The 16,715-nt window shown below is 35.5% G+C and overlaps 1 protein-coding gene across 1 annotated transcript; it reads left to right on the top strand.

The window, feature by feature from the left end:
* The first annotated feature begins 5,195 nt into the window (after positions 1 to 5,195).
* LOC144973900 (uncharacterized) lies at positions 5,196 to 13,807 on the top strand. Its single transcript, XM_078916785.1, has 4 exons — positions 5,196 to 5,294; positions 6,054 to 6,159; positions 6,952 to 7,119; positions 13,579 to 13,807. Exons 1-4 carry the CDS (start codon positions 5,196 to 5,198, stop codon positions 13,668 to 13,670), a joined length of 465 nt encoding a protein of 154 aa, XP_078772911.1. The 3' UTR covers positions 13,671 to 13,807.
* Positions 13,808 to 16,715: the final 2,908 nt, after the last annotated feature.

Below are 16,715 nucleotides of genomic sequence, written 5' to 3'. Positions count from 1 at the left end.
TAATCTATTGACCAAATGTGGAAGAGAAAAGAGTGCAAATCAGCGTTAATCTGGAGAATGGATGGCGGAAAGAGACATTTGAATATTTAGTATTTTGTTGTTGTTGTTTTGGAGGTGTTGTATGGGTATATTTGTGGAACACAGCCACCCAATTGTGTCAGTTTCAGGTTTAAATTCTGTTATGGCTTCTCAGCGATCTATTCTTTTAAGCTGCAGAATGAAAATTTATTACAATTTTTCGTATCTAAGATCTATCTTTATTTTGTTCTGTTTGATACCATGTATTTTTCAGGCTCCTGTTTTTGTTTGGGGTTAATCTTAGCATGGTTACTTTTCTCTTTCTTGTTTTCAACATGTTTGAGAGCACACTAAAACAGCAGCTGCTTCGAGCGCAAGAATCACTTTCTCTTATCATTGCGCAAGAGCAACTGATGCGCTCAAAATACTTAACAAAGGGTCCCAGACTATCTACAACACGGAATAGTTAAAACAAGATTTGAAAGCGATGAGGAAATGTAAGTAAAGAACCCTTTTTTCAGTGATTAAAGTTTTTTTTCCAAACCCAAAACTGGATTCGAGTTTATAGCCACATTACCGACGCCTTCAACAAAACGCCAAAATCAAAGCTGGCTCGTTGAGTATCTTGACACTCTTTGTATTTTCATATTGATATTTTTAAAAATCGGAAAAAAACTACAAGAATTTTGCATGCGATGAGATTACCAATTAAAATCGTACTTCACTGTCTAGGAGAAGAATAAGTAATTACTCTATATGTTTAATTGTGATATAAGCACTCACAGTAAGGTGGGTACTCACTTTAAGTTTGACGTTTGGTTAGTGAATAAATAAGTGACAATACTTGTAAACGTTTACATCTTTTTTACGTTTATAACTTGTATAATAATATATAATAATAAATAATAATAATAATAATAATAATAATAATAAATAAATAATAATAATAATAATAATAATAATAATAATAAATAATAATAATAATAATAATAATAATAAATAATAATAATAATAATAATAATAATAATAAATAATAATAATAATAATAATAATAATAATAATAATAATAATAATAAATAATAATAATAATAATAATAATAATAATAATAATAATAATAATATAATAATAATAATAATAATAATAAATAATAATAATAATAATAATAATAATAATAATAATAATAATAAAAGCGGCACCAGACACTAGTCTATGGGGAAACTATATAACTCCTATTTGTCTACTCCTACTTGCCATCCTCCTACATAGACGTGACAATCTCTTTAGTAGTTTCCATTTGTTGTCTACTAATATTTTGTTATGTTAACAGTTTTCGAGGCATTTCACAAGAAGAGACTTGCTGCAGTAAAAATATGAAAAAGTACAATGGCCCTTTTGAATTAAGACAATGTACTAAGATTTTCATATTCCGGTTCATAACATTATATTTTGTTATTTGGCTGGTATTGTTTCCCACAAGGCGACGAGTACTACGAGTATTATAATTAGTTACAATCTTTAATGGGAGATAACTCCATTGAATATCATCTGATTTAGTTGTGTTCTACAAATTATTTTTAATTTATTCAGTTGTTCAAATTTATGTCTTGAAAGTATGTTTTATCAACACTTTTCTGGATGTTTCACAAATACACACTTGTTCTTTGTTTTTTTTCCAATGTGAAAATAAAGTCTGATATAGAGCTAAGATTTTTTGTAAATAGCCTAAAGACACATAACCAAAGTTTTCTTGTTCTTAGAGTGCTATAGATTTCCTATTTCCTTTTGAGTTCTATTTTAAGTAACATAATTCAATGGGCGATAACTCCATTAACTATGATTATTTGCAATTTGGAAATAATGTTATTCTCTGTATGAGCTGTCATTTGTTCTCTTTACAAGTTATAATTTTCTTAACAGTTTATGTTATATTCCGGAAAATCGGGCTCTTTCTAGAAAGAAGACGTAAATAAAGGGCAGTAACTCATTGAAATGATGTATGAATTTAATTATTTTTTCTAAGGTGATATAGTTGGATCCTATTAAATCTTTTTTTTTTAGTTATTTGCAAGTTATCAAATTCTTGATAATATGGGAGTTATGAATTTAACCATGATTTCACCTTGTTTGACCACTTTGTGACCCCGGAAAGGTCAGATCCAAGTTCCAATCGGACAAATAGGTTATTTTTTGTCGGCTTATTTAGCCTATAAAGAAAGTTAAACTTTTACACGGATTTGAAACACCAATGTTCTCGGGGACCCTACTATTGTTCCCGCCTTTGTACAAATGCGTGGGATAGCCAAACGGGTGGTGTCATTGGAGGGACGCAAAGGTCGGGTTGTCGAATATTTCTTTAGGAATTCTGTGAGATAGGGAGGGGCTGTGTTTTACCAGACTAGGAGACATGTACTATTTATAAGACAATTTACACCCAACTCAATTGTTAATATGCAGCTGATCATTGGGCCATGGCTGTTATTGTAAAAGTTTTAGATTGGAAAAGGTCTAAATAATTTTTTATTGTCAAACACTAATTTTAACGATAAAGAATCCTATTTTCATTTAAGCTGATAGCTGGACTATAGACAATGGATAGATTAATTAATGCGAGAATTATGTATACATAACTTTTATCTACCCTAAAAATGTCCATTTCAAATACAAAGCAGGAACAAGGGAAAGAATCCTTTCAGTCAGTTTTTCAATAGAAAACCTATTTGCCTCCCGTTCTAAATAGTGACTAGGCGGAAATTATATTGTTTTTGTTTTTAAGGGTTTTACGGCGCTTGCAACACATTTAGGTTATATCAGCGCCAGTAAAAAGGAAGAAAATGGGATAGTAAAAAGTTCTAGATTACAATTAAAGCACCCTAGAAAAAGTAAGACATAGGGTAACTAGGAACAGATAGAGATCAGATGTAGATTCCAAGAGCATACCACCAATGTACTTAGTTTGAGATCACCTATAAGTCTCATCCAGACACGAGCACAAAATCCAACAAAGAGGAATACACTCAAATGCTTACATTATACATTCAAAATAACAAATATAATAATACATAACAAAGAGGTGATTTACAAGGAAAAAATAATAACTATGTATTTGACTGTTCCCCTCCCCTCCCCTCCCCTCCCCCCCCCCCTCCCTCCCCTCCCCCCCCCCCCCCCAGCTAGGACTCCGGCCAAGGGCAGGGCAAAATCAAGTAATCTCATTCCAAGACACAGACAGAAAGCATTTTGGAAAACAGATATAAAGGGATAGAAGACACAGTATGTACCTCCTGCCCACTATGGGAGGTCAGGAACCCCTACCAGGGAAATCATATTATGATGGTGATAATACTTTAGATCCTGGATAGCCCATTGTCATAATAATGATAATGACGATGATAATGAAAATAATATTAATAATAATAATAATAATAATCATCATCATCATCATCATCATCATCATCATCATCATCATAAAAACAAACGTAATAATACTGATGATATTAATAATGTTAATAATAATAATAATGATAATGATAATGATAATAATAATAATAATAATAATAATAATAATAATAATAATAATAATAATAATAATAATAATAATAATAATAATAATAATAATTTTCTTAGAACTCTTGCCACAGCCTGATACCAGATATATCTTGGGGAATGCCAGTAAAATTCCATGGGCATAACATTGTACTTATCTTTCTGTCCTTTGTCATGCTCATGTCTCTTAACTTTTCACAAATTCAAATATCAATCTGCTATATACGATATAAACTCCTTTTCCCCCATTAAAAATAAATTCAATCTAGAATGCTTAGATATTATTTATTTTTTAAAAAAGCACCCAATTTTTTCTTTTATGTATTCTTCCTATTCCGACATATTGTAATTAAAATACAACAAAACAAAGCATATCGTGGATTGTTTGTTCTTTTAAATCGTCATATGCAAAGGGAGCGTGAACAGCAATAATAGAAAAGTCGATGTTTTGTGTTTGCCACAATAATTAAAAATCTCTATCAATTAGAACCTTAACGAATGCCATCACTGTTTAAAGTAACTGTCACAATGATTCATCTTTTTTTTTCCAAATTTTTAATTTTAGTAATACGAACATAAGAACGGAGTTCATCTCACTCCAGTTATATTTCGGTAGGCTTAGAAAATATTTACTTTCTACTATTAGATTATCATTCCTTTAATAGCCTTCTCTTTGAAGTCATTAAAAATTAGTGAATACTTTTCTTGCCTCCTTGTCAGTTAGCCACTAATTATAGAAGTTGGTTGATTTCATCTCTCAAGAACGTATGCCATGACGGCCATAGATTTTCACTCTTTCATATTTTCTATATTTTCGAGATTTATATCTTCTTCTCGGGGCTTTATGGAGCACTTCGTTCTTTTTGATTTCCGCCATCAAGACGCCGGAACTTCCTTTGTCACCTTTGCTAAGAATTCATCAAGCCCGGGCCGGTCGGAAAAAACTGCAACTACTCGCAGACTGCATGTGGAACCCACGTCCGCACACATTATCTAATTTTATTACTCATCACGATCGGATAAGACACGTAACATCATATTCTCATTTGTAACTATGATCACCATTCATTATAAGGAAACTCATTTAATTAAAATTCATCTTTATATTCAAATCATCTAAAACAACTCGTCACAATAGCATTAGCAGCGTTGTCTTAAATTCTCGAAAGAACCATTTTGCGTCAACGTGCCCTGATTGAAATCACAATGCTGTCTTTAAACAAAAACCAACAACATCTTTGTTGAATGATTTTGTAATTACTTTTATTTCAATTATTTTACTCTCGTAAACATATCGAAATCGAGCCTCAAAAAGAGAGAGAGAGAGAGAGAGAGAGAGAGAGAGAGAGAGAGAGAGAGAGAGAGGAGAGAGAGAGAGAGAGAGAGCTCTTCTACATGGCTATATTATGCCAAACGACCAGTAGCTGATGTTGCACAGCTTTTCAATGTTAGAGCTACCCGCTATTCTATTATCGCAAAGTTCAACAACGAAAGGTCATGTAAGGGGTCAACGACTGACTGGTCAAACCAAAGTAACAACGGCCAATGATGATCGAACAGTTGCTCGACAAATCAACCAACACCTTTCTTAAGCCTCTGACATCGCTGTGGAAAACATTTCAAGTTGGACAAAATGTTAGGAAGACTTGCAATTGCTGGACTCAGAACCAGTAGGCATTCTGTGCGACCTCAACTAACCGAGAATAAGACCTTGGTGCTCGAGTGGCCAGCTGTAAATCCAGAGTCCAATCTTATTGAGCACATCTGAGATCTCCCCAAAACACTTAGAATTCAAGGGGATGATAGAACCAAGCAAGGAATACTTACGAGTTTTGGAACAGAATGGAATGACATCACAGCAAATTATATAAATCCCTTAATAAACTCTATTGAGAGACTTGTCAAGAGTAGTGATTGGAAATGTGGCCATACGCAGTACTGACTTTGTTGCGTCAATTTTTTTCATCTTTTATTTTCCGAAGCAGAGGAACCCAAGTTGTATTCTTTGGGTCGTTTAAGAATTATGCATGAATGTTGATGACATTTGGATCACATAAACTAAAGATATTATTCATTTCTCTGATATAACTTTTGTCTAATTATGCATATGAAAACTCAAATGAATTGATTCAAAATAAGTGTAACGTTACTTTTTCACATGTGTCTATCTATATGGCAAGGAAAACGCGATTTATCTTTTTACTTTCCAAAAATGCAATCAGCTTGCAATCAATTAATTGATGCCTTTTTCAATTTAATAATAATACTCTTCGACTTCACAACATATTCCCAGGTTATCCCAGTTTCTGTATTGTAAATAGTTGGGCAACGATTCTTTGCGACACCTGAGATACGATGTCACAAAATGCTGATCGCCAGTTCCGGCAGTTCACCTACAATACCGACCGCATCCAGGTTGTGGTAGTGTAAATTACATAATTTAATCCATATTTTGATAGCTAATTCTTCTCTCTCTTTTAAACCCTCTCAGATGAAGCAGTATGAGATTGACCCAAGCAGCCAGTCTTGCACCGTGACTAATGTTGGTGAAACTTTCCTTTCCCATGCAGCTTGTCAAACTCAATCACTGCCAGCGGGTAAGATTCTGGCATTACAAAAAATCAATGCTAAATCTTGTTTCTGATCTCTTTTCTTGTAGTTAAATCTATTAGACTTAGGGCCACCGAGCCCCTTTCCCTTAATATCACACATACTGTACAATCTTCATAATTTCTTGTGTCATGGACTCTGACAATTCTGTAAAATGTGTTCAAATTATCGACGTCTTGAAAACTACTCACAACTGTCAAAACTCCCAACAAGGCAGTTCGTCAGCAGGTTCTTTTTTTACCTGCAGAATCTTTTATACTGTAAATTAACAATAATAACATGATTTAAAAACAGATATAAATACAAACAGCACGCATTCATTTTTGGATGAGCACAAATTGGAGTCATCTTAAAATGGGAAGTCTTACATATATATAGTGCAATAACACTTTACAGGGATACCATGCCAACACAGCAATACTAAACATGTATGACGGGACATGACGCCTTAAGGCACTTTAAATATATCATATTTCGACAGGCAAGATCTTCATGTTTAATCTGAATATGGTAAGAAAATATGACAAAAAGAGACTATTTGAATAACTCAACTTTATGCCGTTCACAGCGAGACTCGAACCCGGTACCTACAGTTCAGATGTAGAATGTAATACTAGGCCACAGCAGCACATTTCTACATTTCTGAAGAAATAATCAATAATTACCTTATATTAAATTACATGATATCTGAAGTGGTGTTTAGAATATAGATAGTCCGAATTGGACAAGACGCTATGCAATACGACTTATGACAACAAATTCAATTTTTCATCATCCAGGTTTAACTAATGTCCAGCACTATGGCACGGTGAGGGTAGGGTTGCCACCATCCACTATTGAAATGGACAGCTTGTCATTTGACATGGACGGGAAGAAGTTTTATCAAGGCCTTGGGAATAATGGCTGCTTCCCCATTTATGAGAAGATCAAATCAAATGGCGCGGGAGGTAAAAATGGTCGATTATGTGTCCCTGACCCCCACCCCTCTCTGACTTGAGTCTGATTTTATATCGGGGGGGGGGGGGGGGGGGGGGGGGGGGGGGGTGACTTATAAGGCGAAAGCTGAATGGACATATGAGTTACACAATTGCAATTTTCTTACAAGTCAGGATTCTTCAATCCTTTCATGAAATGCGATACACCGTAACAAAATTATGATGTCCGAATGAGCAAGTTTAAGAAAATTGAGTTTAGTGTCCAAACGTTTTGAAATTAGAAAAAAATTCTGAATATCCGCCCGGCAGTGGATGAATTAATTGTAAATGGGCCATTAGTAGTAACTTCACACCTGATTCTATGAAAACTCATTTCCAAATTTTCTTTCAGGAAAAAAGTTTTCTCTATTTTGAAGTAGATGAGAAACTTCTGGGAGCAAGAAAATTCATTAAAGAAAACAACAAAATGGCGATGAATTCAACTCGTGATCTTCAAAAGACACAATTTTTATATTTAGCAAACTGACGGTCAGATGCGTCCATTATTACAACTTGAAATTGAAGGTAATAGGATTGCACAAACCTTCCATTAGGCGTAGCCATAGAGAATACAGGACTAGAGACGACAACAGGTAGGAAAACGTCATCAAAAGTGGTTAGTGAGAGGTCGAGCGCTGCCATTTTCTTTTTTATGCAACCAGGGATGCTGTGCGATTTAATCTCTATATGAATGACTTTGACTAAGCTCGATTAACCTTGATTTGTGGACGGCAAATAGAAAAAAAAAAAGGCCAGGTTTATGATGATAAACCAAATTAGACATATTAAACTTCACTTTTACTTGTACATTTTAGACTTGGCTCCAATGATCGGGTTTATATTAATAACTTTAAAAAATATTATGAATTATTTATAACTCTCTTATTTGTGGGGCGATTTTGTCATTCGTGGTATCAATTTTATTCTAATAAAGAGATAGGAACTTGGGAGTTATTTTTTTCTGACGCGAAATTATTACTTATTACTTTGTGTGTGTATGTGTGTGTGTGTATGTGTGTGTGCGTCTGTGTGGGAAAGGGATACGCAAAAGTTAACACCTACTCGCTAGCCATCAAGGATTACGTATTCATATACAGAGCAGTCAATTGGGTATTAAAAAAAAAATAATGACAAATAATCTAATTGCGATAAATTTGAAAACCTCATTGTTGGAATCAGCTTGAAAAATGGAGAAAAATTGTCTTTGTCTCATAAAAATCGGTCTAGAAATAATTTTTTTGATTTGATTTTGAAAACAGCTTTCTCAAATTTTATAATTTTATGATAATTTCCTTATTTTCTGGTCGATGTTCTTGATTTATATATCATCTTTTAAATCTCAATGAGACGAACGCGCTGATGTACCTCGTTTGATTCAAGAGTTTAAAACACGGATGTCGTGTTTTGATTGTGAGTCCAGCCTTACTAAGAATTCTCTAGCGTTGAGATAGTGACGTAACTATACATACAAGACCTCGTTCTCCACGCCACAGTAGGGCTTCCATTCATCGCTTTCGGTCAACCGTGGTCTTTGAAGTTACACAACTTATACCGCCTGTGATGCCTGTACATAAATCAAGGGCTGAGCTGACTCATGTTGACAGTCCAGCTATCAAAAGAGCAATCGTTGATTGGTAAAAAACTCAGGATTTCATATAAGGACATACGTTCTGGAAAGCGATACCCACTAATACCCACCCATCTGTCAGTGGACAGAACTGTTATGATGAAATTAGGCCTCCATAAAATGTTATATCATGGTAGCTCTTTCTATTCTGGCGTAAATGTGGACGGCAATAGCATTTCGGATGTCATAATGACTAGTGGGCCAAGGGTTAAAGCTTCCAAACAATCCCAATCGTCGTCTATCTCTAATAGGACCCGTTAGCACAAACAGTCTATTATTCTGTTCTGACGGCCATATAAGCATGTTAGAAAGCCTTCAACATTATCATGCCAAGTCCGACCACCAGATAACTACATCACTGGCTACAACTTCAAGACATTCCTTTAATCATGCGATTGTCTTTGATGAAAGCAATTAATCTCAATCATTAAAAACAATATCCTCAGCATCAGAAACTTATTCAGGAGGGAACATTGTGCACTCAAAGAAAAATGTGACCCACTGCGTCAAAACGGTATTATGTCGGGGTGAATTTCATGTCAAAAAGAGATTTTAAAGTAACAATAGCCAGGAATGGAACATTCTAAGTATTGTCACTTTAAGAAATGATATTAATTTTCCTCCCCCTAGAAAAACAAACCAGAAAAAAAATTCAACCTAATATTTCACTCAAAGTCCATTAAAAAATCAAACAAACTATAATTAGTGATTTAAGCATTAGACTACATGTATCCCGGCATAATACCGTTTTGAGGCAAAGGATCACAAATATTCACGGAAAATAATAAGTTCATTTATCTTTTGTTGTCAGCCAAAATGAATGCTTATTCATGATGGTGAGAATTATTTATTGTACTTGTCGTAAACTAATTTTACGGTTTTATAGGTAGTCAATACACACGTGGAAGTATCTCTCTCTCTCTGTGCAATCTTATTACCTCTCTCTCTCTCTCTCTCTCTTCTTTTCTCTCTCTCTCCTCCCCCTCTCCCCTCTCCCTCTCTCTGTGTATGTGTTAACTTAACCCAACTGACTTGATGCTCGGAGGCAAATAATAAATACAAAAAAGAAAACTTGTGTAAAGCTGACGATAACGATTATGGTGATGATGACGATGATGATGATGATGACGATACGATGGTGTTGATGATTCTGATGATGAAGATGATGATAATAATACTAAGATAGATATATCTACAAATCTACAAATATATCGACAAATGGATGATGCCAAGTCTGCAAAGATAGATCATCATCAAGCCCTACTGCAACCTCCTCGTGGTGTCGAACGGTAACAGGTCAAGCTGGCCAACTGGAGAGGGCGACAAGAATAGGCAATGGCAAACCATTCTTGTAACTTTGCCGAGTTAACTACATGAATAAGTCCAAAAAGTTAAACGGTGACAGCGTAAAGGGGAGCATGTTTTCACGGAAGACTGCTGCCTCGCTCGGTTGGGAGCGTGATGTTTTTTCAGGTCACACCGAACCGTCAGCCAGTTACTAGGCGAAATAAATTTAACAAATGTGACAAAACCAAAATTGGGACATGGAATGTCAGGACCTGTGCCCAAAAAGGAAAACTAAAAACATTCTAAAAGAAATGAAACGGCTCCAAATAAATATTCTTGGCCTGGCAGAGATGAGATGGAAAGAGCAGGGAACCATGTCAAAACAAGAAAACAACACGACATATAAGATCATATGGAGTGGTGGAACCGCTTTCCAAAAAGGAGTAGGGATGATCTTAGACCAACAATCAACCAAATTTTACAAAGGGCACGTAGCAATCTCAGACAGAGTTTTACTGGTTAAGCTAAGAGGACCTGTAGTTGACACCAATATTATTCAAGTTTATGCACCAACAGAAGAGGCGACAGATGCAGATATGACAGAGTTTTACCATTCACTAGACAAAGCAAAACGAATGTGTAAATCACAAGAAGTCCTTATGGTAATGGGGGGCTAAATGCTAAGATTGGCAGAGGCAGAGATGGTGACATAATCGGACCACATGGACTCGGAGACAGAAATGAACGAGGAAACATCTGGGCAGATTGGTGTAGAACAAATAAATTAATGATTTCAAACACCTGGTTTCAACAACAGCCAAGAAGAACCTGGACATGGCAATCACCAGGGGACAGAGCAAGGAACCAGATAGACTTTATAGCAGTATCATCAAGATTCAGAAATGGCATATTAAATTGCAAAACCTACCCAGGCGCCGATGTAGACAGTGACCATGTCCCAGTTGTTTGTACAGTAAGGATAAAGTTTAAAGCTATTCAGAGAACAGCTGGTAGAATATAGAGGGATTACAGGTTATGCAAAGACAATGGCATACAGACAAAAATGAGAGAAGAATTTGAAAATGCACTCATGATACAAAGCCAAAGTGAACCTGATAACGAAAAATGTGAAAAACAATTTGATATATTCCAAAAGTGTGTCAAAGCAACTGCAGAAAAGCATTTACCAATAGCGCAAATAAACAGCATAAAGGAATGTATGACAAATGAAATTCTAAACCTATTTGAAGAAAGACGAAAATGCAACAGAGGGTCTGCAGAATACCAAACATTGAACAACCACATTAAATCCAAATGCATCGAGGCACACGAGAACTATCTAGACTGGAAATGCTGCGAAATCGAAAGAGAATACAAACCCAACCCCCAACAAGCTCACCAAAGAATAAAAGAACTATCAGGGAAAAGGAAAAGCAAAGCAGCAGGAAGTTGTATCCAAAACAAACAAGGGGAACTGCTATTTGAAGAACAACATATAGAAAGCCGATGGGTAGAATACATAGGCGAACTGTACAATGAGCCAAATAGAAATGAACCACCACTGAAATTCAAAGAACCATTAAGCGGACCAAACATCACCAAAAGTGAAATTGAACATGCCATGGAACGAATGAGGGATTGTAAAGCAACAGGCCCTGATGAAATATCTGTAGAGGTATTAAAAAGCCTAGGAGATCTAGCAATTGATGAACTTCACATATTATTCAACAATATATACAACATTGGGAAAATTCCAGAAGATCTCTGTAACTCTATTTTCATAGCAATACCAAAGAAAGCAGGTGCAGTCAGATGCGAAAATTTTAGAACTATAAGTTTAATAAGCCACATCAACAAAATACTGTTGCGTATAATTATCAACAGGCTAAGGAATAAGATTAACCCCGAAATCGCAGAAGAACAATATGGATTCCAACCTGACAGAGGGACAAGGAACGCAATATACCTCCTCCGTGTTTTAAGTGAAAGAGCTATACAGGTTCAGACCCCACTATACCTCTGTTTTGTCGACTACAAAAAAGCTTTTGATAGAGTACGCCACGAAGAAATACTCAAACAACTGCACTCCATTGGCGCTGATGAGAAAGACCTCAGACTCATGCAAACATTATACTACACCCAGCAGGCATCTATCAAAATCGGAAACTCTACAGGAAATTCCATTCCTATTAAGAAAGGAGTCCGTCAAGGGTGTGTTGCCTCACCAGATCTGTTTAATCTATACCAAGAAACAATCATAACTAATATGGAGGGAATAAAAGTAGGAGGTCACAACATAAATAATATAAGATACGCAGACGATACGGTACTCATTGCAACATCAGAAATCCAACTTCAAAAGATTGTTGACAAAGTGGTAGTAGATAGTGAAGCCAAGGGAATGGAAGTGAATATCACCAAAACGGAATGCATGGTAATACAGAAAAACCCCGAAAACAACAACACCTGCAATATAACGATTCACGGCGAGCAACTTACCAACGTAGAAAGTTTTAAATACCTAGGTTCAATAGTGACAACAGATGGAAGATGTAACCGAGACATACGAGCAAGAATAACTCAAGCCAAACAGGCCTTCATGGACCTGGGAAACATTTTGAAAAACAAACAGATGTCGTTCGGGATTAGATTCCGAGTCTTGAAGTGCTACGTATGGCCAATCTTGTTATACGGATGCGAAAGCTGGACTACAAATGCAGAAACACAAAAGAACATTGAAGCTTTTGAAATGTGGTGTTTGAGAAGGATGCAGAGAATATCATATACTGCACACAAAACGAACGAAGAAGTGCTAAAACAAACATACCAACAAAGGAAACTAATGCCCTTAATAGCGGATCGACAACTATCCTTTTTCGGACACATAGTAAGGAAAGATAAGAATGAATACCTGGCAAGTTGTGGAAAAATACCTGGTAAACGCGCCCGGGGGAGACAAAGAAAAACACTCATAGACCAACTGAAGGGCTTCACCAACCTAACAATCCAAGAGCTGTTTGAAAAAGCAAGAGACAGGGAGGAATGGAGAGAGATAATTCATGCAGTATCCGAAGCCTGGACCAGGCATGGAACCTAGAAGAAGAGAAGATATATATATATATATATATATATATATATATTATATATATATATATATATAAGAGAGAGAGAGAGAGAGACACACACACAACACACACACACACACACACACAGAGAGAGAGAGAGAGAGAGAGAGAGAGAGAGAGAGAGAGAGAGAGAGAGAGAGAGAGAGAGAGAAGGTTTCCATCATAGCAGCTACGGGAATCCAAGAGTGGTGGTTGCTTAGATATTTGTTTCGCTTCACGCATGGATTAGCAGTTTGGCTTGACGGAAGTTAATCTAGTTTGTATAAGTTGATTTAAAAAAAGGAAAATATCTTCCTTTGTCATCATACAGAAATGTAGAATTAACTAAAAGAGTTGCAAGAGTCTGATGATCTTAAAATCTAAAACTCACCTAACATTTTTTTAAAATTTCAGGTCAAAACATGATGCTTTTCTATTACAATACCACGGCCAGCATTACCGATAGCAGCATTTTTGAAATCCCCACTTTCTGTGCCAGAGTTTGAGGTATAATAAAAACGATAAAATTGCAATGGGAATATTGATTTAATGTGATGCGCCGATGAACTTATTCGGGTCTTTTAATATTAATAAACCTCTGCAACAGTTGAGATTGGATATAAATAAAGCTCATACCAAATTATTTTTCTTTTTTCCTCTTGATTTATACAATCAAAATGCTCTTAACGTCTATAATCTACCTTAGTCTAGTTGCCAGATAATGAATTTAACCATAATAAAAAAAAAAAACAAAAAAAAACGTCCGCCATATTTTTTTTTTGCATTTATCAAAGTTGAACATCCCTAGATTAAATATCTGTTAAGTGCTGCCCTGAGCATATTGAGCATTTTTGAGAAATCAAGTCATTTTCAAACATCCTGAAAATTCATTTTATATTATACAGAATAAAAGATTTTGTCAAATTAAATGCAAAAATACTTCTTTTTTAAAATTGACCAAATAGTTGACAATTTATTAGCAATTTAGATATCCAAAAGGTCAAGACCACTGCCAAGCTCGTCTCGTAAAATGACCCAAATGTTGCCGTGTTTGGTATCAAATAAAAAATTTTGATGACCAATATAGAATTCTGGATATTTATGATATTTGTTGATATTTAAATCATCTACGGTAAAAGCATAACTGGAATAATTAAAATTGACAATTATATGAGAAAGACGTTGGATCACACAAAAAACGGATAGTCTCCATAATGAGAGACCATTGTATTGAATCTTTAGTTTTCCTTTCCTTTCCTTTTTTACATTGCTAATTACTGAAGGCGCAAAAGGAAAATGACAATACTCGGCCTATGTCTGACATGTATCTCTTGTAAACTAAATCACTGTCATCAATGTCTTTGTAGTTAACTCATCGCTTGACAAGGAAGCAGCTTGATTAAGGCGATTTCGACAGTTCTCGTGATCATGGCATTACTAGTTTCCATAGCGTCGACAAGAATAGCAGCTATTTAGATTGAGAGTTCGATTCGGAAGGAAAATATGTAGGTTTCGAATGACAGAGGCAACACGTGTCCTGTTGCTTTTCACACTGGATTGAATTGAGGCTTGAGCAGGCAAAGGAGTGTGTAATGTAAGTTGGTGTGCTGTTCGAACTTTTACACAATAGCAATTTTGATGCTGAAATCATGGTATCTGTCAAAAACAAGGGGAACGTCACTTCTGTCCATTTTCCGTAATAAGAGTGTCAAAAACTATTGACATAGTCCTAGACGGTTCCTTTGGATGGCCAATTTACACAATAAAGAAGTGCTTACCCATCCAAGATCACAATCACACGAGCAGAGACAGTTTTTGCAGATTTCTCTCAGGGCGACTTTTGTGGTAGCATTACGTATGTCTTCATTGTCACTGAATAAAGATGTCGACAATGGCGCCTTTTCATATTTGAAGAGAGGCTCCTTGTCAAAATCTCGACAAGCCATTAATCCCATAGCGCAATAATATATTAAACTTGTGTCGCAGCATGATAGGTTCGAACGGCACACCAACTTACATTAAACACTCCTTTGCCTGCTAAACCTTCCCCCAGATTTACAACCAACAGACTTTTTTTTACCAGCAACTAACTCACTTGCTCCGATCATAGTGCCAAGCAACACATCAAGTGTACCACCCGAATTGATAGAGACTATTCAATGCGGATTTTTTTCTTGGAAAACCTTGTGGATCATCAAAATGTGGGTGTGTTGCCGCGCAGCTTCCATGTACAACAGTTTGTAAATGCAATGATCACGAGAACTGTCGAAATCGCCTTTATCAAGCTGCTTCCGTTGCAAGCGATTAGCCAAACGACAAAGACATCGATGACGAGTGATTTAGTTTGCCAGAGGTACCTGTCAGATAGATGCCGAAAATTTTCATTCCAGTTTTTGTCCTTCAGCAATGTAAAAAAGCAAAGGTGAAGAAAACTAAAGACTCAATACACGGCACGGTCTCTCATTATGGAGACTCTCTCCGTGTTTTTTGTGTGATCTGGCACCTTATCTGCAAAATTAATAATTTTCATTATCCCAATTATACTTTTACCGTGGTAGATAATTCAAATATCAACAAAAAAGCATAAATATCCAAAATCCTGTATTGGTCTTGTGAAGGCTTTTAATTTGAAAACGGCAACATTTGGGTCATTTTAGGAGACCACCTTGGCAATGACCTTGACCTTTTGGATAATTAAATTGCTAATAATTTGTCAACTATTCGGTCAATTTTAAAAATAAAAGTATTTTTACATTTAATTTGACTAAATCTTTCATTCTGTATACTATAAAATAATTTATGAGGATTTAAAAAAAAATGACTTTTTCATAACTATTCCTTTGTAACGTAATTTTTCAAAATGCTGAGTATTATCAAGGTAGCACTAATCAGATATTTCATCTAGAGATGTTCAACTTTGATAAAATGAAAAAACAATTTAAAAAAAAATGGCGGATGATTTTTTTTTCTGTTTACGGTTTGGCAACTCTAGACTATAATGTCTTCAACTCACGCAAACAAAAACTAAAATTTCACATTTCTAGTCATGAATTATCGTGTCGGGTTTAATCTATTGACCAAATGTGGAAGAGAAAAGAGTGCAAATCAGCGTTAATCTGGAGAATGGATGGCGGAAAGAGACATTTGAATATTTAGTATTTTGTTGTTGTTGTTTTGGAGGTGTTGTATGGGTATATTTGTGGAACACAGCCACCCAATTGTGTCAGTTTCAGGTTTAAATTCTGTTATGGCTTCTCAGCGATCTATTCTTTTAAGCTGCAGAATGAAAATTTATTACAATTTTTCGTATCTAAGATCTATCTTTATTTTGTTCTGTTTGATACCATGTATTTTTCAGGCTCCTGTTTTTGTTTGGGGTTAATCTTAGCATGGTTACTTTTCTCTTTCTTGTTTTCAACATGTTTGAGAGCACACTAAAACAGCAGCTGCTTCGAGCGCAAGAATCACTTTCTCTTATCATTTCGCAAGAGCAACTGATGCGCTCAAAATACTTAACAAAGGGTCCCAGACTATCTACAACACGGAATAGT

This window comes from Berghia stephanieae, chromosome 5 (genome assembly GCF_034508935.2).
Source record: "Berghia stephanieae isolate SIO BIC M18660-M18661 chromosome 5, UCSD_Bste_1.3, whole genome shotgun sequence".
NCBI classification, from domain to species: domain Eukaryota; kingdom Metazoa; phylum Mollusca; class Gastropoda; order Nudibranchia; family Aeolidiidae; genus Berghia; species Berghia stephanieae.
The sequence above is the reverse complement of the archived record's forward strand: the minus strand, read 5'-3'. Positions and strand labels throughout refer to the sequence as shown.